The sequence below is a fragment of the Oncorhynchus mykiss genome, chromosome 29 (assembly GCF_057628025.1).
Source record: "Oncorhynchus mykiss isolate SJ-2025 chromosome 29, ASM5762802v1, whole genome shotgun sequence".
NCBI lineage: Eukaryota > Metazoa > Chordata > Actinopteri > Salmoniformes > Salmonidae > Oncorhynchus > Oncorhynchus mykiss.
Genome location: NC_143050.1, coordinates 9,388,933 through 9,414,775, shown reverse-complemented (window position 1 = coordinate 9,414,775; position 25,843 = coordinate 9,388,933). Strand labels below are relative to the sequence as shown.

At 43.6% G+C, this 25,843-nt stretch overlaps 1 protein-coding gene and 1 non-coding gene across 3 annotated transcripts; one reads left to right on the top strand and one right to left on the bottom strand.

Annotated features, from left to right (window-relative positions):
- The first annotated feature begins 607 nt into the window (after positions 1–607).
- On the top strand, positions 608–24,521 carry uspl1 (ubiquitin specific peptidase like 1). Of its 2 annotated transcripts, XM_036968230.2 has the most exons (9): positions 610–745; positions 1,724–1,899; positions 2,670–2,792; positions 3,346–5,554; positions 7,344–7,454; positions 9,122–9,257; positions 12,070–12,195; positions 19,137–19,297; positions 20,856–24,521. In XM_036968230.2, exons 2-9 carry the CDS (start codon positions 1,840–1,842, stop codon positions 23,066–23,068), a joined length of 5,139 nt encoding a protein of 1,712 aa, XP_036824125.2. In that variant the 5' UTR covers positions 610–745; positions 1,724–1,839; the 3' UTR covers positions 23,069–24,521. The 2 variants fall into 2 exon arrangements, with proteins under 2 accessions (XP_036824128.2, XP_036824125.2); XM_036968233.2 differs by lacking the exon at positions 1,724–1,899 and having other exon boundaries at positions 608–745.
- On the bottom strand, positions 11,801–11,872 carry trnae-uuc (transfer RNA glutamic acid (anticodon UUC)). Its single transcript has one exon. It is a non-coding gene; the product is annotated as a tRNA-Glu (tRNA).
- Positions 24,522–25,843: the final 1,322 nt, after the last annotated feature.

Here is a 25,843-nt window from a genome sequence, read left to right as displayed (position 1 = left end):
GATTGGAGATGATTAATGTGAGTCTGGAAGGAGAGTTTACAGTCTAGCCAATGGGCAGTACCATTGAGACAATCCGTTCTGAAGTAATCAATTTTCTTTTTCACGATTGTCTGATCCTTCCTGATGTCCCGGTTGGACATGGGTCAGCCAATGAAGTTAGAAGTCCCACCCAGTTGATTATATTAAAATGGTGGAAGTCCTCAGTGGCACCGCCCATGATAAATAGCCTTTTTGCCACTAGAGGCCTCTATCCTTATCTATGACCAGTCTAGCCAGTAAGGTGTTATACATTGTGTGACCATTGGGGGGTGGTACACCAAAGTCTTTTTCCCCGTTCGAAAGGAAGGTAAAAGCTTGCTACACAACCAGCGCCAGCGATTTTCATTAGCTACCACAGCCACAAAGTCATAAACCCCGCCCATTTTCTACAATTTGTCTTCTTAAAATCTGATTTCCAACCTAACCTCCACCTCATTTTTAACCGTATGCCTAAAAAAAAATTTAAAAAAAAAAATTAAGACCAAATTTGTAGCTTTTCATGAATTTTCTACAATGCAGACAATTTTGACTTTGTGTGTGGGTTATCTAGTGGAACGCCCCCAACCGGAAACACAACGTTTCGATCCCGAAAGAGCGGTGCACGTGGAAAAACACCGGGGACCCGAGTTGATGAATGAATTAAATTCAGATGGATTATTGGAATCATATTCATCTCTAAATTGGATATAATAAGCGCTCTACTGAGGTATGTTAAAATATTAGCAAGGTTTGAGGTCTAGCGTTTTTTCAAACTGCTAGCTAGCATGTCATTGCTAGCATGTCATTGCTAACAACTAACAAAAACCGCACCACGTTATAGCTAACGTTACTATTTTTTTTTCACAGCAAGATTAAATCACATTCCCTGCATTGTCATATCAACTGTGTTACGGACATTAGTATGAACGATTATGGGTGTATAACGTTTAGCGATTAATTTAGCTAACTTCGTTAGATATCCAAACGTAATGCCAACGTTTTGCTGCATGTGTACTTTGCCAATGTACTCTCTGTCAGCGTGACATTTGTTAACTTTGACCAACAGACCAGCATCTGCGTTAGACCCTTCTGACTCCCAGAAAGCTCCGACTCAAACTCCCATTCACTAGCTCTGCAAGCGTTATAATGGCAAAATGCGTTCATTGAATTTCGCTGAGAGACTACCTTCATTTACTCCTGTTATGGCCGGTATAAAAAAGGCTTAAGTAAATCGGTCCAATAAAAATATTCGCCACAAATACCTTTTCAGTATATCCTGTTACTATCATCCGTAAAATATATTTTCAAATCAACTGGTCCTGGTACAACTATAAAACTCGAATAACCAAAATAACTTCGCTCATTGGTTTATTATTATAACGCCTATGACTCGGAGCATTCTGGACTTTAGAGGTCCCTAACGTAAAGATACTGGTTGAACTAGGTAACTACTTAATCATGAAACCCTATATTCTACCCCTGAAAGACCGTGCTTAGCTACACTAATCTTCAGTTCTGGTGGCTAGAATAGGGCTGTGTTGCACATCTGAATAAATATGGTAGTCAATTGCCTTGTCAGAAGGCCGGAGTTCCATTGGCTGACATGGGTTCATTCTCTGACTCTTCTTCTTTAGATACGTACATCTCTTAGGTAACACTCACTGTACCTAACATCTTCTGCTTTGTTGTTGTCCCTCCCCCATAGCCTACCATGCTGAGGTGGTGAGACTGGGTGGTCACAGTGATATGGTAATGTAAAGTGAATGACGCAGGACACTGACAGTACTGGCAACAACAACAAACAGCAGTGGTTTGCCTGTGATGAGTGGCGACGGCACTGGTTTGGGGGCCCCTGGCCCGCTAGCAGGTTATTGGGAAAAAGTCAGTTGAACTCGTGTTGTCTTCCTCTCACTTACTGTCACTTGTGCAAAGCTATTTTGGGTCTGAGAGATGCTGTCTGATTGGGAAGGCAGAATCCTCTTGTATCCCAAATCAACATTCAAAATCGATCTGTTGTGTGGGTGCTTTTGAGGGCTAGATTGATTGACATTGACTGCCGGGTACAATGCAAAACTTAAAAATGATTCTCATCGACTGGATTGTAAATCCACTGTAATAAATGATATCTTGAGATACAAAAAAAAAATCTATGATACTGTGTCCTCTAATTTGATACTACACTGTACTATATGGCATTAAGATACTCTCTGATTCTAAATGATACTGTGTACGATACTCTGATGGCACTCAATTCTATTTTGACGATACCATTATCGGGATCCCCTCCCCGATGCATTAAATGAAAACACAAAGCAGGTTATACTCTTTGGTCCTTTAAAAACCTGCTGTAAGTAAAATATTGTGTGCTATATCTTGGAAAATGAATTTCTCTCTGGATGACAACATGTTTACATCTGTTTACAACATTATGGCTGTCTTCCTAAAGAAGTGAAAATCTGCTTTGTTTTTTTGTCTTCTGGCTAAGGTACTAACAAGTGTCACGATACTGGTCATACTCTGTTGTACTCAATGATACTGTACAATACTGTACAATGTGTATTTACTGTATGTGGTCTCTCCGTTGACCAGGTTACCCTCCCCTACTGATATCTATCAGGGATATTAACATGTTTTGTGATTGGTCCCTGCAGATCCAGGAACGCTCAGCTTTGTTGGAGACCTGTCCATGGTGTGCTGCTAAAGGACAGTCTCTGGCCCTGCGCTCCTACAGGATCAACTCCCAGGAGTTCATCACTCTCTGCACTGACCCACAGGTAGGGTAACGTTAACACACACACACACACACACACATGTGCTCACGTACACAGACACACACATATACACGTGCACACAATCAGCACAACGTCAACAAAAAACAAGGGTGGATCAATGGGTGAATCCTAAACTGTCTGAACAAGACACCGGGGTTTAGTAGTTTCCTAGAGAAACTGGCCCTTGCCTGGATTTGTTTTGTTGTCCGCCATTGTGGCAGTATTATGAGAGAGTCAAGTTTTGGCTGAATTCTGTGTTACTGTCAGCGCAGTAAATGCATTCAGAAACTGTGCTAAAGTATCTTTTCACTCTGCTAGTTTATAGTCTTGAGTGTTGTCCTCTAGTGTTTTCCTGGGCCCCATCCTTCAATGCAAGAGTGAAAACAAGTGGTAGGATCAAGAAACAATATGAAGCCAATGTGAAGTTTGAACTTCCCCGACAGTTACCCATCATTTCTTCATTCAGCCTCGCCTCTTGCCAGGCCATTGTAAATATGAATTTTCTTGCCTGTTTTAAATAAACAAATAAATCAAAGTAACTTATTCTCCCCTACAGTGCCTGTTTCCCTTGGTCTCTCGTCCTTTGGAGGATGTCCTGGCCAGCCTCGTACCCCCTCTACACCAAACTCAGACAGGGAGCAAGAGGAAGAGCCCCTGCGGGTTGGAAAACGGAGACCCTGTACCTTCCCCCAAACATGCACGATCGGTGGAGTCCGAAGTGGCCGAGGACGCCGTATCACAGAGTGGAGCTCTATCAGTCAGCGGCATCACCAGCAAACTCAATGGGGAAGAAGAGTGCTTTAATGGGAAGAAGGAGAGAATCCGCCAATCAGAACACACCAACATGGATGTGGTGAATAAAACCCTCAAACACACACTTCCTGAGACTGAAAGGGGAGGGGCCAACGCATATCACAAGGATTCTGGTTGGTCGATGCCAGAAGAAATGGACCAGGAACTCCTAGAAGAGGAACAAGATGGTGTCTGTCGCCCAGAGGACGGTACACCAACTTTAGACAAGGGTTTTCCTCTCCAAAAGAAGACGGCCACCTGTAAGACTGGTAATGTTTCTGCTGTAGAGTCTACTGCAGAGTCTGTAGGTGCACAAAAGGAGGTTCTCTCTACTTTACAGGAGGCTGTATTTGCCCGAGAAAATACTTTCTCTGCCCCGCAAGTAGCCATTTCTCTCCCAGAGAAGATTTCACGTCCCTTACATGTGGCCGTTTCTGCCTCAACGTCTGCCCCAGAGAAACCCTTGGCAAAGGCTGCCTTAGTGGAGGTTGTCCCTACCTTCGAGGACACAGTGTCTCTCTTAGAGGCTTTGACGGCCCCAGGGGAAGTTACACAATCATCTCAGAAGGTTCACCCTCCCTTACAAAGGACTGTCAAGGTTGTGTCTGCGCCAGAGAAGGTTGTGTCTGCGCCAGACAAGGTTGTGTCTGCGCCGGAGAAGGTTGTGTCTGCGCCAGAGAAGGTTGTGTCTGCGCCAGAGAAGGTTGTGTCTGCACCAGAGGAGGTTGTGCCTGCGCCAGAGAAGGTTGTGTCTGCGCCAGAGAAGGTTGTGTCTGCACCAGAGGAGGTTGTGCCTGCGCCAGAGGAGGTTGTGCCTGCGCCAGAGAAGGTTGTGTCTGCGCCAGAGATGGTTGTGTCTGCACCAGAGGAGGTTGTGTCTGCACCAGAGGAGGTTGTGCCTGCACCAGAGAAGGTTGTGTCTGCGCCAGAGAAGGTTGTGTCTGCACCAGAGAAGGTTGTGTCTGCGCCAGAGAAGGTTGTGTCTGCGCCGGAGAAGGTTGTGTCTGCGCCAGAGAAGGTTGCCATGGTTCCACCTGCCATGGAAGCTGTCCTGGTGTTGCAGGATGCTCTGACTGTCTTAGAGAATGCTTCACCTGGCATAAAGGAGGGTCTCTCTGTCTTAAAGAAAGATGAGGAAGAGGAGTGTTTAATCGAGGAGGAAGACGTGGCTATACTTGTGGCTTTGGATGATGTCCCTGCCTCAGAAGAGGTTGAGAAGGCTCTACCTGCCTTGGTGGAGGATGTCCCTGCCTCAGAAGAGGTTGAGAAGGCTCTACCTGCCTTGGTGGAGGCTGTCCCTGCCTCAGAAGAGGTTGAGAACTCTCTACCTGCCTTGGTGGAGGCTGTCCCTGCTTTAGAGAAAGATGAGGAGGAGGTGGCTACACCTGCCTTGATGGATAATGAGTGCGGAGAGGATGATCTGTCTGTCTTTGACGAGGAAGAGTGCTCCCCAGAGGTGATGTGTAGGCCCTGTAGTGTGGACCTCAGTCAGAGCAAAGTGCCTGTTGAAGTTCATGATGATGATGATGGTCCTATCAAAGCTAGAAGAAGAGCTCAGAACACCCGGCAACTAATCAGTAGCGAGGACGAGATGACCGGCGAAACCATGGAAACCGAACGGGAAGGAAGCGTCACTGAGGAAGTGGAAGTCGTGCCATCACCGCCAAAAAAGAAAATGGGCCGGCCGAGAAAGACTTCTATTATTAAATACACGCAGGTAGTGGTGCCCAACTTTGACCCGGAAGTGATCTCAACTGAGGAGTTGGTTCCGGTTCCCGGGCCTCACCTATTCTGGAGGAATGAGCATAGTCTGTGTTGGCTGGACACCTTGCTGGTAGCGCTGGTCCACCTTCACACCCTGAGGGACAGACGGCCCACCAAGAGGCCCACTGTAGGTCAACCTGTCTGGGACCTGTGTGAGAGTTACAACCGGGCCTGTGGTCTCATCACAGCCTACCAACACACTGGCGCAGGTGGGTGGACTTATCTATTTAGTAAGTTTTATTTGAATTGATGTACAACATTGGCAGCTAAGAGCTGAATATCTATTTCGAACGGGGAAGAATGTATCCGCACGCACACTATCCCTTTGATACAATACATGTATTGATTGAATTACCCCTCTACAGACTTAGCCCTGTCTAAGCTCGATGTCGGCGGGGTTGTACTAAGCTATATGGAATTGTTTTAAGAAGGTCATACCAACGATAATTTATCTATTTGATTTAGAATTTTAAGACTGCTTGAAGTGTCATTTAAAAAAAAATAATAATAATTAATTTTTGGCCTTTCTGCTGTTAGCCCATACAAATGAATTGCATAAAATGTTTACTACATGGATAAACAGATGGTCCCCCCCCCCCCAAAAAAAAAAATCTGAAGTAAGTTTGTTCAGAAATGTCTGTCCTATATTTGAGAGAGAGATAAAAGATTATTATTATTATTAGTAGATATTTTTATTTTATTTATTTATTTACATGTATTTAGCCATCAAAATTATGAAATAACACATGGAATCATGGTAGTAACCAAAAAAGTGTTAAACAAATTAAAATATATTTAATATTTGATATTCTTCAAAGTAGCCACCCTTTGCCTTGATGACAGCTTTGCACACTCTCAACCAGCTTCATGAGGAATGCTTTTCCAACAGTCTTGAAGGAGTTCCCACATATGCTGAGCACTTGTTGGCTGCTTTTCCTTCACTCTGCAGTCCAACTTGTCCCAAACCATCTCAATTGGGTTGAGGTCGGGTGATTGTGGAGGCCAGGTCATCTGATGCAACACTCCATCACTCTCCTTCTTGGTCAAATAGCCCTGACACAACCTGGATGTGTGTTTTTGGGTCATTGTTCTGTTGAAAAACAAATGATAGTCCCACTAAGTGCAAACCAGATGATGGGATGGCGTATTGCTGCAGAATGCTGTGGTAGCCATGCTGGTTAAGTGTGCCTTGAATTCTAAATAAATCACAGACAGTGTCACCAGCAAGACACTCCCACACCATTACACCTCATCCTGCATGCTTCACGGTGGGAACCACACATGCGGAGATCATCCATTCACGTACTCTGCGTCTCACAAAGACACGGTGGTTGGAACCAAAAATCTCCCATTTGGACTCATCAGATCAAAGGACAGATTTCCACTGGTCTAACGTCCATTGCTCGTGTTTCTTGGCCCAAGCACGTCTCTTCTTCTTATTGGTGTCTTTTAGTAGTGGTTTCTTTGCAGCACTTCGACCATGAGGACCTGATTCAAGCAGTTTCCTCTGAACAGTTGATGTTGAGATGTCTGTTAATTGAACTCTGTGAACCATTTATTTGGGCTGCAATTTCTGAGGCTGGTAACTCTAATGAACTTATCCCACGCAGCAGAGGTAATACTGGGTCTTCCTTTCCTGTGGCGGTCCTCATGAGAGCCAGTTTCATCATAGCGCTTGAAGGTTTTTGCGACTGCACTTGAAGAAACTTCCAAAGTTCTTGACATTTTTCATATTGAATGACCTTCATGTCTCAAACTAGTGATGGACTGTCATTTCTCTTTGCTTATTTGAGCTGTTCTTGACATAATATGGACTTGGTCTTTTACCAAATAGGGCTATCTTCTGTATACCCCCCCCCCCCCCCCCCCCCCACACACACACACACACACACTTTATCACAACAGCTGCCTTCATCAGGGCTTCTCGTGTATTAATCTATTACCTAATCCTTAATACATGTGGACCTGTTTGTGTTTGTCTCCCTCATCTCTCTCCAGACGGTGTTGTCAGAGTGCCCTCTGCGGTGTTACAGAGGGTCCAAACTGAGATGCAAGCCATCAGGATGTCCATCTTTAGACTGCTGGAGCCCCTACTGAAATGTAAACTGGGTAAGAACCTGGCTGGGGGCCTCCCGAGTGGTGCGTTGTTCTAAGGAACTGCATCACAGTGTTAGGTGCGCCACTAGAGATTCTGGGTTCGAGTCCAGGCCCTGTCGCAGCCGGCCGTGACCGGGAGACCCATGGGGTGGCGCACAATTGGCCCAGCGTCGTCCGGCTTAGGGGAGGGTTTGGCTGGCAGGGATGTCCTTGTCCCATCGCGCACTAGCGACTCCTGTGGCTGGCCGCTCGCAGTGCACGCTGACCTGGTCGCCAGGTTCACAGTGTTTCCTCCAACACATTGGTGCGGCTGGCTTCCAGGTTAAGTGGGCATTGTGTCAAGAAGCAGTGCGGCTTGGTTGGGTTGTGTTTTGGAGGACGCACGGCTCTCAACCTCCGTCTCTCCCGAGTCCGTACGGGAGTTGCAGCGATGAGACAAGACTGTAACTACCAATTGAATACCACAAAAAAAGAGGTAGAAAAAATAAATAATAATAAAAAAAAATTAAAAACAAGAACCTGGCAGGGAATCAGAGGTGATTGGTGATGGCTCTCGGCAGTTCATAGGTCAACCAACATGTGTGAAAGCTAGAGTCTTTCTGGATAAGAGCTTCTGCAAAATGGCTCAGATGTGTAATAGGCTATTTGTGCATGTGACCCTGCTCTTACCTACTTAGTCTAAAGTAATATACAGAGCCTTCAGAAAGTATTCATACCCCTTGACTTATTCCACATTTTGTTGTTACAGCCTGAATTAAAAAATTCATTAAGTTATTAGTTTTCTTTATGTGCAAATGTATTACATTAAATACAGAAATATCTCATTTACATAAGTATTCACACCCCTGAGTTAATATTATATTGAAGCACATTTGGCAGCGATTACATCTGTAAGTCTTTCTGGGTAAGTTTCTAAGAGCTTTCCACACCTGGATTGTGCAACATTTGCCCATTATTCTTTTCAGAATTCTTCAACCTCTGTCAAATAGGTTGTTGATCATTGTTAGACAACCAGTTTCGGTTCTTGCCATAGATTTTCAAATAGATTCACTGTCCTCTTGGTAAGCAACTCCAGTGTAGATTTGGCCTTGTGTTTTAGTTTATTGTCCTGCTGAAAGGTGAAATCCTCTCCCAGTGTCTGGTGGAAAGCAGACTGAAGCAGGTTTTCCTCTGGGATTATGCCTCTTCTGTTTCTTTCATTTTTATCTTGTAAAACTACCCATTTCATAATGATTACAAGCATACCACCTTCTCAACCATCTCTTACCTTCAGAACTAACACAAACATACCACCTTCTCAACCATCTCTTACCTTCAGAACTAACACAAACATACCACCTTCTCAACCATCTCTTACCTTCAGAACTAACACAAACATACCACCTTCTCAACCATCTCTTATCTTCAGAACTAACACAAACACACCACCTTCTCAACCATCTCTTATCTTCAGAACTAACACAAACATACCACCTTCTCAACCATCTCTTATCTTCAGAACTAACACAAACATACCACCTTCTCAACCATCTCTTATCTTCAGAACTAACACAAACATACCACGATTGATTAAAAATGTACCTGATTTGACTTTGTGAGCTGACCCTGATTTGACATTTTTTATATATATTTTTTAATCCCTGACCTCACCCTGACCCCTGCTGTCTCCTCTCCTGCAGGTCAGAATGAGACACCTGTGTTTGCCCTGCCCCTCCTCCTCAGGGCTGACTCCTGGGCAGAACCTCTCTTCCAGCAAGCTTATGAGTGGCAGTTTGAGTGTATCTCAACAACTTGTCAACATGCCACCAACACCAAGTAAGAGCCATCTTGAACTTTTAGGGACAGTTTTCTAGACATAAATATATAACCTAGTCTTGGACTAAGAAGCACTTTCAATTGTTCAATGGTGAATCTTCATCTTTCTGTGATTTAGTGATCATTATCCTAGAAGATATGTGGGGCGGCAGGGTAGTCTAGTGGTTAGAGCGTTGGACTAGTAACCGGAAGGTTGCAAGTTCAAACCCCCGAGCAGACAAGGTCTGTCGTTCTGCCCCTTAACAGGCACTGTTCCTGGGCCGCCATTGAAAATACGAATTTGTTCTTAACTGACTTGCCTAGAAAATGACTTGCCTAAAAAATAAACGTTCTTTAGTTTTCATAAGAAGCTTTGTAGTCCCACTGCAATACTGTAGATTCTGTCTGTCTGTTAACTAATGGTCAGTACGGTAGACTCTGTCATATTAACCTAATGGTCAGTACTGTAGACTCTGTCATATTAACCTAATGGTCAGTACTGTAGATTATGTCATATTAACCTAATGGTCAGTACTGTAGACTCTGTCATATTAACCTAATGGTCAGTACTGTAGACTCTGTCATATTAACCTAATGGTCAGTACTGTAGATTATGTCATATTAACCTAATGGTCAGTACTGTCATATTAACCTAATGGTCAGTACTGTAGACTCTGTCATATTAACCTAATGGTCAGTACTGTAGACTCTGTCATATTAACCTAATGGTCAGTACTGTAGACTCTGTCATATTAACCTAATGGTCAGTACTGTAGATTATGTCATATTAACCTAATGGTCAGTACTGTAGACTCTGTCATATTAACCTAATGGTCAGTACTGTAGAATCTGTCATATTAACCTAATGGTCAGTACTGTAGATTATGTCATATTAACCTAATGGTCAGTACTGTAGACTCTGTCATATTAACCTAATGGTCAGTACTGTAGAATCTGTCATATTAACCTAATGGTCAGTACTGTAGAATCTGTCATATTAACCTAATGGTCAGTCAGGTGAGAGAGCAGATTTATAAGTGTCTTGTCCTCTCTCACAGTAGACCTGGCTGGTAACAGCACAATGTGGGATAGGCATGGACATGGGAATGTAGAGGGAATGAGAGAAGAGGGAGAGAAGTGAAATGAATATAATCAACATGGTGATTGTACTGTAGTGCTGGAGGAACGTCCAGTCTTCTGCCCTGAGGATGTCCCTAAAGAGGAAAGAATAGGAAAATGAGTAATGAATGAAAACAAACGTTTACTCATCTAATTCCTTCCTCTATTTTGGGGATTTGTCATATTATGACTCATTGAGAATCTTGGACCAGTACAGGTTTACCCAAATAGACAGGGAAGTAAGTTTACCAATATAGAGAGTGAAGCAGGTTTACCAATATAGTCAGTGAAGCAGGTTTACCCAAATAGACAGGGAAGCAAGTTTACCAATATAGACTGTGAAGCAGGTTTACCAAAATAGACAGTGAAGCAGGTTTACCAATATAGTCAGTGAAGCAGGTTTACCAAAATAGACTGAGGCAGGTTTACCAAAATAGACAGTGAAGCAGGTTTACCAAAATAGACAGGGAAGCAAGTTTACCAATATAGACTGTGAGGCAGGTTTACCAAAATAGACAGTGAAGCAGGTTTACCAATATAGACAGTGAAGCAGGTTTACCAATATAGACAGTGAAGCAGGTTTACCAATATAGTCAGTGAAGCAGGTTTACCAAAATAGACAGTGAAGCAGGTATACCAAAATAGACAGTGAAGCAGGTTTACCAAAATAGACAGGGAAGCAAGTTTACCAATATAGACTGTGAGGCAAGTTTACCAATGTAGACTGTGAAGCAGGTTTAACAATATAGACTGTGAAGCAGGTTTAACAATATAGACTGTGAAGCAGGTTTACCAATATAGACTGTGAAGCAGGTTTACCAATATAGACAGTGAAGCAGGTTTACCAAAATAGACAGTGAAGCAGGTTTACCAATATAGACAGTGAAGCAGGTTTACCAATATAGACAGTGAGGCAGGTATTTGGCAACATTTTAGCAGTGCAAAGAGCAAACAATACTGTGAACCTATTGGTCTAATTAAGACTCTTCAAGGAACTTGGCCCAGTAGCTACAATACAGATGGTGAAAAGGGTAGCGATTTAGTCTGTTGGAACTAAACCGTTATTTACTGGGGCGGCTGGTAGCCCTGCGGTTTAGAGCATTGGGCAAGTAACTGAAAGTTCCCTGGTTTGAATCCCAGAGCCGACGAGGTAAAAATGGTCTGTTCCCTTGAGCAAGGCACTTAAACCTTAAACCTGTTAGTTGTTCTGGATCAGAGCGTCTGCTAAATGACTCAAATGTAAATCTCATTGAATATTTCCTGTAGTTTTTGGTTTGGTATCTTTTGATGAGCTTGACTCAGTACAAGTTTACCAGATGATGAAACGAATAGATATTATTTGTTGAAACCTTCATCTCTTATTCCTGTGTGAATTAAAATGTAATTGGTTTAGATGGCTTATAATACTTTTTAAGTGAGATGAAAACTATAAACAAAAAGACTCATTCCCATACCGGGAGTCGAACCCGGGCCGCCTGGGTGAAAACCAGGAATCCTAACCGCTAGACCATATGGGAAGCTGTGTCTGTCTGTATTTTAATTGGGCTTTTGAATAGTAACAAGAACAATGATGTAATGTTGACAGAAAGGGAGTGTACAAGGACATTTCAGAAAATAATTTTCATTAAACAAATAAAGGGGGAAACTGACTCACTCAACTGGACCAAAAGGTCTGTGTGTCTTTTAATTACTATCAAATTTATTTTTCTTTCAGATGTAAGAAGACCCTCACCACTTTCACCAAGGTGCTTTCTGATTGGCACCCTCTCAACGCAGCCCACCAATCACGTTGCAGCAAGTGTAATAAGAGGAAGCAGACCAGGATGTTGGTGCTGGAGAGGTGAGGGCGCAACTTCTAACCTTTCATACCTGGGGTGTATCTCAAACCAGGGTTGGGGACAATTCTGTTTTTTTTAATTCTGGAAGTGAATGAAATTGAAATTCTGTTCACGAATTGAGAAGTCCTCACAGAAAACAATGGGCAACTTCCTATTCAGTGGAGGAATAGAACTGAATTGACCCCAACCCTGATCTTAAGTGAATTCCGCTCCGGGGATTTCCAGGCCCTTTTCTCTTTACCTATTCATTCAGTGCAGATGGAGGAGATGAGTAGTGGAAGACACTGTAGACTATTGAGATGGAGCCTATAGTTGATATTGTAGACGATTGAGATGGGGCCGTGTAGTTTTTAGAGGGCTTGAAGTTGATGTATGATGCCACCTGGTGGCCGTGTTGGAAGACCACCGCATTAATTCTTCCGACAACAGCTGACTAGCTTCCAGAAAGAACATGATAACAGTGCCTAAAACGTCTTTGATTCATCAGTATTTGGCTGCTCTAACATTGCAGGAAAGACAACGGGGGAAAAAAAACATGTTTATTGATTCCCCGCAATCATGAAACACCAGGATACACCAACTGTCAGAAAAGCGAAGAAACATTTTTGCCTGTCAAGACCTGAACCCAGACAACTGTCAGTACAGGGTCTGCTACGATCATTTCATCACTGGTAAGTCCAGTCTGATCAATTTCCAGTTTAGTTTAGCCGTTATGCTAACCAGGTGTTGACAACACTGTTAAACAAAATTAGCTAGAAAGATAGCTTGTAGTCTAGCTATTAGCTTGTAGTCTAGCTATTAGCTTGAAGTCTAGCTATTAGCTTGTAGTCTAGTTATTAGCTTGTAGTCTAGCTATTAGCTTGTAGTCTAGCTATTAGCTTGTAGTCTAGCTATTAGCTTGTAGTCTAGCTATTAGCTTGTAGTCTAGCTATTAGCATGTAATCTAGCTATTAGCATGTGTTGCGTGAGTTTAACGTTTTAGAGGAAGCAAATTTTTGCACCATTAAAAAAAATGCACCTTTTTATAACATGCATTTATCATCGCATTTGCAAACTAATGTAAGTCTAGTATTCCTAATGTGATGAGTAGATTGGATGGTCATAATGTAGGCTATTAATAAATGGGTAGTGGCATAGGCCTATAGGTTTTTCTGGAGACCTTTCTGTGGCCTTATGACAAACATTTCATGGATTTGTAAAATGACTGGAGACATTAGCAGAATTTGTTTTTAAAAGACGATCGTAGTCTCGACCTACTCTGCTGACACTTGACAACAGATGAATGAAAACGACCTTGTCTAGAATGTAACCATATAATCTAGGCCTATGAAAAGGGGTCATGGCTAGAAGGGATCCAGCTATTGGTAAATTAATGTCAAGTCATTTTTTTTGTTTGTTGCATTTTAGCTAAACCTTTTCCTTACCCTAATAATTATCCTAACCTGCTATGTTAATTATCCTAGCCTGCTATGCTAATTATCCTAACCTGCTATGTTAATTATCCTAGCCTGCTATGCTAATTATCCTAACCTGCTATGTTAATTATCCTAGCCTGCTATGCTAATTATCCTAACCTGCTATGTTAATTATCCTAGCCTGCTATGTTAATTATCCTAGCCTGCTATGCTAATTATCCTAAACTGCAATGTTAATTATCCTAACCTGCTATGTTAATTATCCTAGCCTGCTATGCTAATTATCCTAGCCTGCTATGCTAATTATCCTAATCTGCTATGTTAATTATCCTAACCTGCTATGTTAATTATCCTAGCCTGCTATGTTAATTATCCTAACCTGCTATGTTAATTATCCTAGCCTGCTATGTTAATTATCCTAGCCTGCAGCGTAAATTCTCCTAATTAGCTACGAAAAGTCAAATGACTTAGTCGGATCCCTTCTAGCGATGACCATGAAAAGAGAAGACACAAATTGTACAATATGAGGCTGGAGGAGCCTGGAGGAGGACATTATTGTCCAATGACCCAGTGATCATTTGTAGAGAACTTGATTCATAAGTAGAGGTAAAATGAATGGACATTACAGCATAGGACAAATGCCTCACTGGGATATGACAACCTGTTGTGTTGACTAATGTTCCAGCCCAACAATATATTGAATATTTATATGACACTAAAACACCTGAACGAATTAAACACAACCAAACAATTATGAGCCATGATGGTATTGGTGACCTTAAATAAATGATATTCTAACATCAGGTGTGCCTCTCGTGTTTATGTACTGTAGGTTCACCAGCTGACCTCTGTCAAGACACCCATGTCGACTGAATTCCCCCTGTGAAGATGACCAATGCTGCAGGACCATCAGTTTCCCCCTGTGAAGATGACCAATACTCCAGGACCATCAGTTTCCCTCTGTGAAGATGACCAATGCTCCAGCACCATCAGTTTCCCTCTGTGAAGATGAGTAATGCTCCAGCACCATCAGTTTCCCCCCTGTGAAGATGAGCAATGCTCCAGCACCATCAGTTTCCCCCCCCTCTGTGAAGATGAGTAATGCTCCAGCACCATCAGTTTCCCTCTGTGAAGATGAGCAATGCTCCAGCACCATCAGTTTCCCTCCCTGTGAAGATGAGCAATGCTCCAGCACCATCAGTTTCCCCCCCCTCTGTGAAGATGAGTAATGCTCCAGCACCATCAGTTTCCCTCTGTGAAGATGACCAATGCTGCAGGACCATCAGTTTCCCTCCCTGTGAAGATGACCAATACTCCAGCACCATCAGTTTTCCCCTGTGAAGATGACCAATACTCCAGCACCATCAGTTTTCCCCTGTGAAGATGACCAATACTCCAGGACCATCAGTTTCCCCCTGTGAAGATGAGCAATGCTCCAGCACCATCAGTTCCCCCCCCCCCCTGTGAAGATGACCAATGCTGCAGCATTTTATACTTCTTCGTCCTTTTCCAGATATGAAAGGAGACATCCTTCAGTTAGACACATTGGTTGTCAAATGCTCTACTTTGGTAAATCTGAATGATTTATGTTGTGCCATTTGAGTAGTGAGCACCTTGTCATGACAAAATAAACCGTGTGAGTATATACAATGTCATTTTAAACCAAATGTAAACTACTAATGTTTATGATATTGTTAACATACTGTATTTTAATATATAGTTGTATAGGTGATATTAAAACGATATTGTGTGTCATCTCTGCTTCACCCCATTGAATAAAATGTATTTCTTATAGCCCAACTATTGTCTTTCTTTTTACGATTTAAACACATTTAGCATAGACAATGTAATTGTTGTGGTAGTCTTTGGCAAACCATCTTCATTATCACAGTGGAACCTCCAAGTGCCTCTCAGACCTTCTGGCAGACAAGTATCTGGCATGGAACTTGGTGGTAGTAGTTTTGTATGTTCTAAGATCAGGATCCCATCATCTCCTACCAGACATTTCACCACCAATATTACAAGGGTTGGATTTGCACTAAAACAATGTCATGTCAACACAAGGCATGTAAAACATCTGGTGTAGTCTTAGCCTCTACAGTGCATTCGGGAAGGATTCAGACCCCCATCGACTTTTTCCACATTTTGTTATGTTACAGCCTTATTCTAGAATGGGTACAATTTTGTTTTCCTCTGCAATCTACACACAATACTCCATAATGACAAAGCAAAAACAGGTTTTTATAAATGTTTGCACATTTATAAAAAAATAACTTATTTTTTTCCCCTTTTTGCTATGAGACTACAAATTGAGCTCAGGTGCATCCTGTTTCCATTGATCATCCTTGAGATGTTTCTACAACTTGATTGGAGTCCACCTGTGGTAAATTCAATTGATTGAACATGATTTGGAAAGCCTCACACCTGTCTATATAAGGTCCCACAGTTAACAGTGGATGTCAGAGCAAAAACCAAGCCAAGAGTTCGATGGAATTGTCCGTAGAGCGCCGGGACAGGATTGTGTCGATCTGGAGAAGGGTACCAATAGGCATTGAAGGTCCCCAAGAACACAGTGGCCTCCATTCTTAAATGGAAGAAGTTTGGAAACACCAAGACTCTTCCTAGAGATGGCCGCCCGGCCAAACTGAGCAATCGGGGGAAGGGCCTTGGTCAGGGAGGTGACCAAAAACCCAATGGTCACTCACTGACAGAGTTCCTCTATGGAGATGGGAGAACCTTCCAGAAGGACAAGTGTCTCTGAGGACCACCAATCAGACCTTTATGGTAGAGTGGCCAGATGGAAGCCACTCCTCAGTAAAAGGCACAAGACAGCCCACTTGGAGTTTGCCAAAAGGAGTTTGCCAAAAGGCACCTAAAGGACTCTCAGACCATGAGAAACCAGATTATCTGGTCTGATGAAACCAAGATTGAACTCTTTGGCCTGAATGCCAAGCATGAAGTCTGGATGAAACCTGGCACCATCCCTACGGTGAAGCATGGTGGTGGCAGCATCTTGCTGTTGTAATATTTCTCAGCGGCAGGGACTGGGAGACTCGGCAGGATCGAGGGAAAATGAATGGAGCAAAGTACAGAGAGATCCTTGATGAAAACCTGCCCCAGAGCGCTCAGGACGTCAGACTGGGGCAAAGGTTCACCTTCCAAAAGGACAATGGCCCTAAGCGCACAGCAAAGACAAAGCCGGAGTGGTTTCGGGACAAGTCTCTTTAATGTCCTTGAGTAGCCCAGCCAGAGTCCGGACTTGATCCCGACCGAACATCTCTGGAGAGACCTGAAAATAGCTGTGCAGAGACACTCTCCATCCAATCTGACAGAGCTTGAGACGATCTGCAGAGAAGAATGGAAGAAACTCCCCAAATACAGGTGTTCCAAGCTTGTAGCGTCATACCCAAGAAGACTCGAGGCTGTAATCGCTGCCAAAGGTGCTTCAACGAAGTACTGAGTAAAAGGTCTGAATGCTAAATGTAAACGTCATATTTCAGTTTAACCATTTTTGAACGCTGTAACGTAAAGTGTGTAACAAGTCAAAGGGTCTGAATACTTTCTGAATGCACTGTACATTGTTGACTGGTATACATTTATTTTTCTTGAACATATAGCTCAACAATATGTAAATAATGTTAGTCGATAATGCTTCAGATGGACAATGTCAAAGGGGTGCATTGCAAATGCCTACAAGGCAGCGTTTCTCAATCTCGGTCCTTGGGACACACAGCGGTGCACATTTAGTTTTTTTTGTCCTACCTCTACACAGCTGATTCAAATCTTGATGATAACTTAATTATTTAAATCAGCTGTGTAGTGCTAGGGGCAAAAAAATGGAATGTGCGTACCGAGGACCAAGTTTAGGGAACCCTGCTATAAAGGCTTATGCCATCACACTGTAGGCCAGTGGTTCCCAGTCCGGTCCTCGAGAACCTCCACACGGTTTTTATTGTAGCCCCGGACAAGCACACCAGGCTGCAACAAAAATGGCTGGGAACCACTGCTGTAGACCTATGGCTGCATTGGCGTTGCAAAATGGGTTCACGTGGCTGATAATCCTGAACAAAAGTGACAATCAAATAATACTAATTGTAAGAGCTTACAACTGAACAAAAGGTAATGTTCATTTGAGAATATGACACACAAATTAGACAGGTTTGTGAGCTGTGATGAATCAACATTGACACCTAGTTCATCTTGAATAATAGTTTTAAAGTGAACAATTAAAACAAGTTTAAACACTTCACTTCAAAGAATCAACACTATTTCAGATAATTTTCAAAGTGTTTCGCGAAAAACTAACTCCTATGTAAAGGTTAGACGTGTTAGTAACAAGTAGGCTATTATTATTATTATTATTACTAAAGCATAAAACATGTAAACACCAGAAGGGGCCAACATTGCTCCACTGATCCCTGATCTACTGGCTGGGAGGACTTCTATTCCAGCCCAGCAATAGCACACTTCATTTTGATCAATTGAATCATGTCTGTTAGTGCTGGGCTGAAACAGAAGCCTGCACGCCCAGCAGGGTTGGCCTTCTCCAGTTGTAGGAGGTTTCTATATTGTGTGTGTGACACCTTTTTAAAATGTATTTTTCTTTACTCAATATGCCAACACATTTTACACATATAATCCATGGTTTAAAAGGATCCTTATTCTCTTGGGACATTCTTTAGGACCTCTTCATCTGCGGACAGGGTTTCACCGCTCTCTGTATCGGAGGACAGAACACATCACATAGAAACAGGCTGCGTTCTACTCCAAATAGACAGCACTAAATATTATGTTGCTGTGTCTCTCATAGTTTTCCTCGCTAGGGACTGTAAACTGGGGAATCTTTTCATAGTGTCCTCCCACACAGGTACCTAGCCTACCCAGAGTACTACTCTCCCTTCTCTGACAGCTGGAACTGCCATCCATCTATTCCTTTCACCCGTTTCCATGGCTGTTAGCTAGCTAGCTACAAATGCATTTTGAGTTACAAAAATAAATAGATCAAGATAGGTAGCTAATATGACGTTAGCTTGCTGGTGATATTTAATTTACTTGATTACCTATACAGTATGTCAAGTCAGCTAGCGAACATTACATTAGCTCATTTGAGTTAGCCTGCAGCTGTCATTTTCAAAATGATATTTACTTACTTGGATAGGTTCTTCCACTGCCTCCGTTTTCTGGGTCCTTAGAAAAAATTAAATAATGGGCCTTCTTCCCGACGTTTACGTCGATGGCAAAACGCAGCCAGCCATGGGGACGATTGGAGGACTTCCACCAGACTTGCTGGTCTTCCAAAGCTAGGTGATTTGTGAAGCAACTGCAAAGCGCTCGAGCTTGTCTTGGTTTTCCTTTTTTCACGTTTTCTGTTACAGATTGTCGTTCTGTTACCAGTCGGGTGCAGATGGAGGACAGGAAATGAGTAGAGGATTTATCATCCAACGATCGAGACACCATGTTGTAGATAATGTCTTGCTTTCTCTACCTCTGTTTCCTGAGGCTGATATATATTCTGTCTGTTCCTCCAGGGTGTCTCCTGTGTTTGTGCTGCACTTTGTAGAAGGTCTTCCTGACAACGACCTCTGCGTGTACTCCTTCACCTTCCAGCAGCAGGAATACTCCATCACCACAGTCATACAGTATGACCAGCAACTCAAGCACTTTGTCACCTGGATACGCAGAACTGACGGTCAGTGTGACTTTGTCATTTAGTTCAGTATAACATTATTTGTCCCTTCAGGGGCAGTTGACTGTCATTTCCTTAGTAAAGTTTTTGTTGTTGTTTACTGGTCAACAAGTAAATTTGTGTTCTTTGTAAATGTGTATGTCGGGTTTATCAACTTCCCCAGTCAGATGAACTCGTGGCTACCATTTTTATGTCTCTGCGGACAGTTTGAAGGAAATTGCTAACTAGTGTTAGCGCAATGACTGGAAGTGTATGGTAACTACTAGCATGCTTATAGATTGCTAGTTAGCATTGGCTCGCGAAACTACCTCTTAACTTCCTTCGTACTGGATGCAAGGACATAAAAATGGTATCCCTGAGTTCATCTGACTCTGGAAGTAGATAAAGGGCTTAATTGCCAAAATCTCGAAATATCCCTTTTAAGAATGCTATATATAGCTTATTCATACCTCCATTATCAATGGATAGAAGCAATTATATTTCATAATTGAAAAGTAATGTCAGTCTCTGTCTAATTATGTGTAGCATTTATAAAATGCCAATCAGTAGGTCTCTACATTGTGTTGGGTTAACTCTTTAAAAGAGATGGACAGCACACCAAAAATACCTTCAATAATCCATTTAGTTATCACAAGGATTCAGCACCTTCCTACGATTGAGGAATGATCAGAGTGAGCATGTTATCCAGTCCTCTGTGACTGTGGTAACTCTCCCCGTCCACAACCAGTGTATAGAACCCATTCCTCTGTGACTGTGGTAACTCCCCGTCCACAACCAGTGTATAGAACCCATTCCTCTGTGACTGTGGTAACTCCCCGTCCACAAACAGTGTATAGAACCCAGTCCTCTGTGACTGTGGTAACTCTCCCCGTCCACAACCAGTGTATAGAACCCAGTCCTCTGTGACTGTGGTAACTCTCCCCGTCCACAACCAGTGAATAGAACCCAGTCCTCTGTGACTGTGGTAACTCCCCGTCCACAACCAGTGTATAGAACCCAGTCCTCTGTGACTGTGGTAACTCTCCCCGTCCACAACCAGTGTATAGAACCCAGTCCTCTGTGACTGTGGTAACTCCCCGTCCACAACCAGTGTATAGAACCCAGTCCTCTGTGACTGTGGTAACTCTCCCCGTCCACAACCAGTGTATAGAACCCAGTCCTCTGTGACTGTGGTAACTCTCCCCGTCCACAACCAGTGAATAGAACCCAGTCCTCTGTGACTGTGGTAACTCTCCCCGTCCACAACCAGTGAATAGAACCCAGTCCTCTGTGACTGTGGTAACTCTCCCCGTCCACAACCAGTGAATAGAACCCAGTCCTCTGTGACTGTGGTAACTCTCCCCGTCCACAACCAGTGAATAGAACCCAGTCCTCTGTGACTGTGGTAACTCTCCCCGTCCACAACCAGTGAATAGAACCCAGTCCTCTGTGACTGTGGTAACTCCCCGTCCACAACCAGTGTATAGAACCCAGTCCTCTGTGACTGTGGTAACTCTCCCCGTCCACAACCAGTGTATAGAACCCATTCCTCACTCTTCTCTCTTGCTGTCTCTCCCCACAGGATCGTGGTTGGAGTTTGACGATCTGAAGCACCCTAACTGTGTCTCCCACACCCAGCTGGTGGTCCCTCCTAGAGAAATCCATGTTGTCTTCTGGGAGTTGAAGACCGACAGACCGGACAACCCACAGACACCCTGCTCTCCCCCTGTATCCCTGACAAGCACTTTACTGATACACAAAGAACTGCAGCAACCTCCCTTAGCCAAACTCTTTGTCAACAATGAATCTCAAGACATCTCTCAGACGGTCTCTGATGATGCGGACACTGACATGGACAGCACCATAACTGCTGGCTATATTGATAATGATATGGACGCAACATTAACAAATAACGTTAACTCTCCCATCACCATCGGTTCCACCAGTGTGCTTCATGGCGTACCGGTTCAATCCTGTTACCACAACCTCTCTCTCCCCCTTCACAACGACACAGCCGTTGTCGAGGCACTGACTGTGTCTGACGATACCGACATCATGGACGCCACGGTAACCACTGGTAAAGCTGGTAACTCGTCTATCAGCACCACACTGCTTGACACCTTCGAGGGCCTCTCCCACGATGACGTTGTCACCCTGACGCTCGTAGAGGTCAAAGTTGGCTCTGATGGGAGGCCGTTGGACGACAACAATGTCTCCCTGGCTCCCGGGCAAAATGGAGACCTCAGTCCTCCTCTACCTGCTCCTACACCTGAGGCTGAGAACCCTGCACCTGCCCACGAAATGCCCCCTGAAACAGATGTTGTCGTCATCAAAAGGCCATCGTCCCCTGATACTGCCAGTGTGTTTCTCCTTGCCAGCAGTGACGGTCCTTCTGAGCCCGACTCTGAAAAGCCCACTCCTCCTAGTCCTCCCAGACTCAGAAGGGGCAGAAGCACCAGCAATAAAGCCAAAATGATGGCATCCAACACTCCAGTTGCACCAGCAGCTAAGGTGGTCGCAACAACACCACCAAGAACAGCTACACCAATGGCACTTCCTGGAAAGTGTGGTGGAATAATCCTGCCCTCAGTTGTATCTATGATGTCACCGTCATATGTGGAACCCAGCACCCCAGCACCAGAGGCCCCTACTCCTCCTTCTCCCCCGCCCCACTCCAAACCCGCTACTACCTCCACCTCTCTGCAGAGCAAACCCGGCCTTCCACCACCCCCGGACCCCAACTCTCGCTGGTCCTACCTGCTTAGCCTCCACCCCACCTCCATCCCCAATCCCCCAAGACCAACCAGTCACTTCAAACACTCAACACCCAACCGGTTCCAGCAGCTTTCACATAGCTGGCAGACCCCAAGCATGGCTCCCCCCAACCCAGACGCCAGGTTGAAGAAGCCTCCGCCTCCGCCTCTACCCAAACCCAAACTAAGTAAGGTGGACAACGAGGCCCTGCCGGTGAAGGCTGCCGAGATGTACGGAGGGTTCCAGGCCAGGAGCAGGATCGTAAATATAAACATGAACAGCCCCTCCAAGACTTCATCTCCCACCCAGCTTCTCTATAAAAGAACTGACCCTCAAAATGGCGCCTGGAAGATACCAAGTCAACCTCCCGCCCTCGTCTCGCGAAAACCCCTTATCAACCACACCACTTCAACAGTGCCTATTGTGACCTCACTTCCTCCCTCTCCAGGAGTCACGGAGATCCCTAAAATCTCTTCCTCCAGGAAACACAGCCCCGGCGGTCAGGTCAGTGAGACCGATGCCCTCAGGTACAAGCTGCTGAAGAAGCTGAAAGCCAAGAAGAAGAAACTAGAGAAGCTGAATCAGATGCTGGGTTATCAGGGGGGTGCGGGAGGACGGGGGGAAGTAACCTGCACACCAGACATCACTGATCGGAGTCCCTCCCACACCGTGAGCTCTAGTACCTCTGTCTACGACAGCCCCGCATACGACCAGTTCTTTGCTGACCTTCTGTCGCCGGCGACGACCGCCAGCAACCTATCGCCGGACAGCACGGGCTTGCTGGAGATGCTGACTACCAATGGGCAAGAAGGGGGCGGGGACTTGGTGTGTGGGGGGAATGGTATTAGTGGAGCCTCACAGGTGGTGACACCTGTGATCTTGCATCCGGCCAATCACGGCGTAGTAGTGCCACAGCCTGGTCTAGCCGAGCCAATCACGACCTCTGGTGAGAACTTCCTGGAAGAGTTCATATCAGGGTCGGCCAATCAGCAGACGGAGATGGAGACAGATACCCTTAGTGCTCTCGACCTGTTCTTTTAGGCACGTTAACTACAGGTCTAGGATCTGCTAACAACTCTTACCCAACCCCTAAGCTTAAACTTTGGTTGGAAATGCAAAGCTTACCTCAGATCAGAGTCTACGTCTCAAATGTCATGCTAATCCCTATATAGAGCCTCTGGTCAAAAGTAGCACCATAGAGATCCTATTAAATTAAACTACTCTAATTCCTAATTATATGAGTAGTGCACTATAAAGGGAGTAGTGTGCCATTTTGGATGCATACAGACAGTTTCTAGCAGAAACTGCATGCTACTATTCCTTTCAGTCGGGAGAGTGAGTGAGTGAGTGAGTGAGTGAGTGAGTGAGTGAGTGAGTGAGTGAGTGTGTGTGCTTGGCATCAATGGGTCGTTCTGTTCTGGGTAGCATGTGTTACATGAAGCGGAATCAAACTGCCATTTTAAAGAGAGAGTTCACCTAAATTACAAAGTGACATATTGGTTTTCTTACCCTGGAAGCAGTCAATGGACAAGGTACGATGGCGATCCATGCTTTGGTTTAGTTTCCCTGCCACTGTTTCCACGGTTTCCACGTTTTAGCGTTTGTGGCACAAATGCCATTCAAGTCATGGGACCGATGTATTATTTTCTACACATCCTGTTCAAATCATATTTAAGTGACTTTGGTTAGATTCACAATTAATTTTAGATCATTTTAGATGGTTAGGACAGGATGCATGAAAAATGCTAATATCGGTCCCTTGGATGGGATTTCTGATACAAATACTAAAACGTTAGCATATGGAAACAATGCCAGGGAAACTTAACCAAAGCACGGATTGCTGTCATCCATAGACCTGCTTACAGGGTAAGGAAACCAATGCATCATTTTGTCATTTGGGTGAACTATCCCTGTAACTCTGGTAAGCACTCGCATATCGCTCATGTATTTTTGTTGTGGTTTTACCAAGAATGTTGAAGTTGAACATGGAGTAATGTTAATACTCACTGAGGTTTTGTCCTCAATGGCACCTTATTCCCTACATAGTGTCCTGCTTTTGACTAGGGTCTATAGGGATCTGATCAAAAGTAGTGTACTTTTTTTTTTTTTAAAGGGAATAAGGTACCATTTGTGATGGAACCATTGTACTTACAGGTTCTGAGGCTTTAAGGGAGATTAAAAATGGAGGTTGTTTCAGAGTATTCTGGAAAGTTAATAGACCCAATTATTTGATCCTGCTTTGTGGAAAAAAACTGCTGAAGACAACATATGCTGTTTTTTGTTGGCTTTTTTTTATTTGAGTTTGTCTGAATTACTTGAAAACTAGGATAAAAAGCCTGACATCTAGGATAAAAATATGTTTGTGTTTTAAAGGGTGGTTCGAACTGTTATCTTTTGAATGTATTTTCTGTAATACAAAACTGTGACAGAGTTCTAAAATGTTGTACTGAATCAGATACTGTATGTAATTCTAATAAAATATTCTTTACATGGATACACATGTTTTGGGGGGTATTTGTCTGAGCCAGAATCTAATAATAGTTTTTTGTATTTGCGTGAGTCCGTGTGATGTAGCTGTACCTCTTGTAGCTGTACCTCTTGGACAGAACGCTTGTCGGTCTTACCCCCCCTCCACAAACCATCTCCTTATTTATTTGTGAATGGTAGGTAGTGGGAAATACTGTGACTCCTTGTAGCAAATCAATCAGGAGGCAAAATGCTCCATATTGACAATTTCTAGAAGAAAATGTTCTTGGGGAGAGTTGTGAGAAATGAACTAGCCACAATAGACAGGTAGTGATACCCAGGCTAAGAATCATCAGCAACCTGCAGGGAAGTATACAGACTTTACTAAACTAAAATGAAGGGAAGGGATATGAAAATGTGGTGATGTAGCTTTGTAGTTGTGGTCTCATTACACGGTGATAAATTGTATTTAATATACATTGTTTGGGAAGTAGTTTCACCACCGCCTGTTTACTGGTAATACAATTTCACTAGTAGTGACGCTACAAATAGCATACTTTACTTCACCATAGCAGGCTCTTCGATAGTGCTAATGCGCTCCCTAGTGGAGAATATTTGAAAGACCATGTCCATTTACCCAACTTCAGTTTTTCAATATTCTACCAAAGATGACAAATAAGAGTTTATCCAGATTTTTATTTTTTTTCAAGGTTCCTGTGAGCTCACGGGTCCTCCATAATATCTGGCATACTCATGCAAAAGAGAGGAATGCAGCTTAAGCCAGACCCTCTTCAACATCCATGTCAACGAATTGGCGAAGGCACTAGAATAGTCTGCAGCACCCGGCCTCACCCTACTAGAATATGAAGTCAAATGTCTACTGTTTGCTGATGATCTGGTGCTTCTGTTACCAACCAAGGAGGGCCTACAGCAGCACCTACATCTTCTTGGCCCTGACAGTAAATCTCAGTAAGACAAAAAATAATGGTGTTCCAAAAAATGTCCAGTCGCCAGGACCACAAATACAAATTCAATCTAGACACCGTTGCCCTAGAGCACACAAAAAAACTATACATACCAACCAAGAATTCATAAAATGGGATAAACACCAAATTGAGACTGCATGCAGAATTCTGCAAAAATATCCTCTGTGTACAACGTAAAACACCAAATAATGCATGCAGAGCAGAATTAGGCTGATGCCCGCTAATGATCAAAATCCAGAAAAGATCTGTTAAATTCTACAACCATCTAAGAGGCAGCGATTCCCAAACCTTCCATATCAAAGCCATCACAGAGAGATGAACCTGGAGAAGAGTCCCATAAGCAAGCTGGTCCTGAGGCTCTGTT

Bases quoted from the DNA above. Each gene is read 5' to 3' on its own strand.
- uspl1 (XM_036968230.2), top strand. From the start codon at position 1,840: ATGAGTGGCGACGGCACTGGTTTGGGGGCCCCTGGCCCGCTAGCAGGT. The intron at 7,455-9,121 runs GTAAGAACCTGG...CCTCTCCTGCAG, and splicing joins CCTACTGAAATGTAAACTGG to GTCAGAATGAGACACCTGTG. The intron at 19,298-20,855 runs GTCAGTGTGACT...CTCTCCCCACAG, and splicing joins CTGGATACGCAGAACTGACG to GATCGTGGTTGGAGTTTGAC.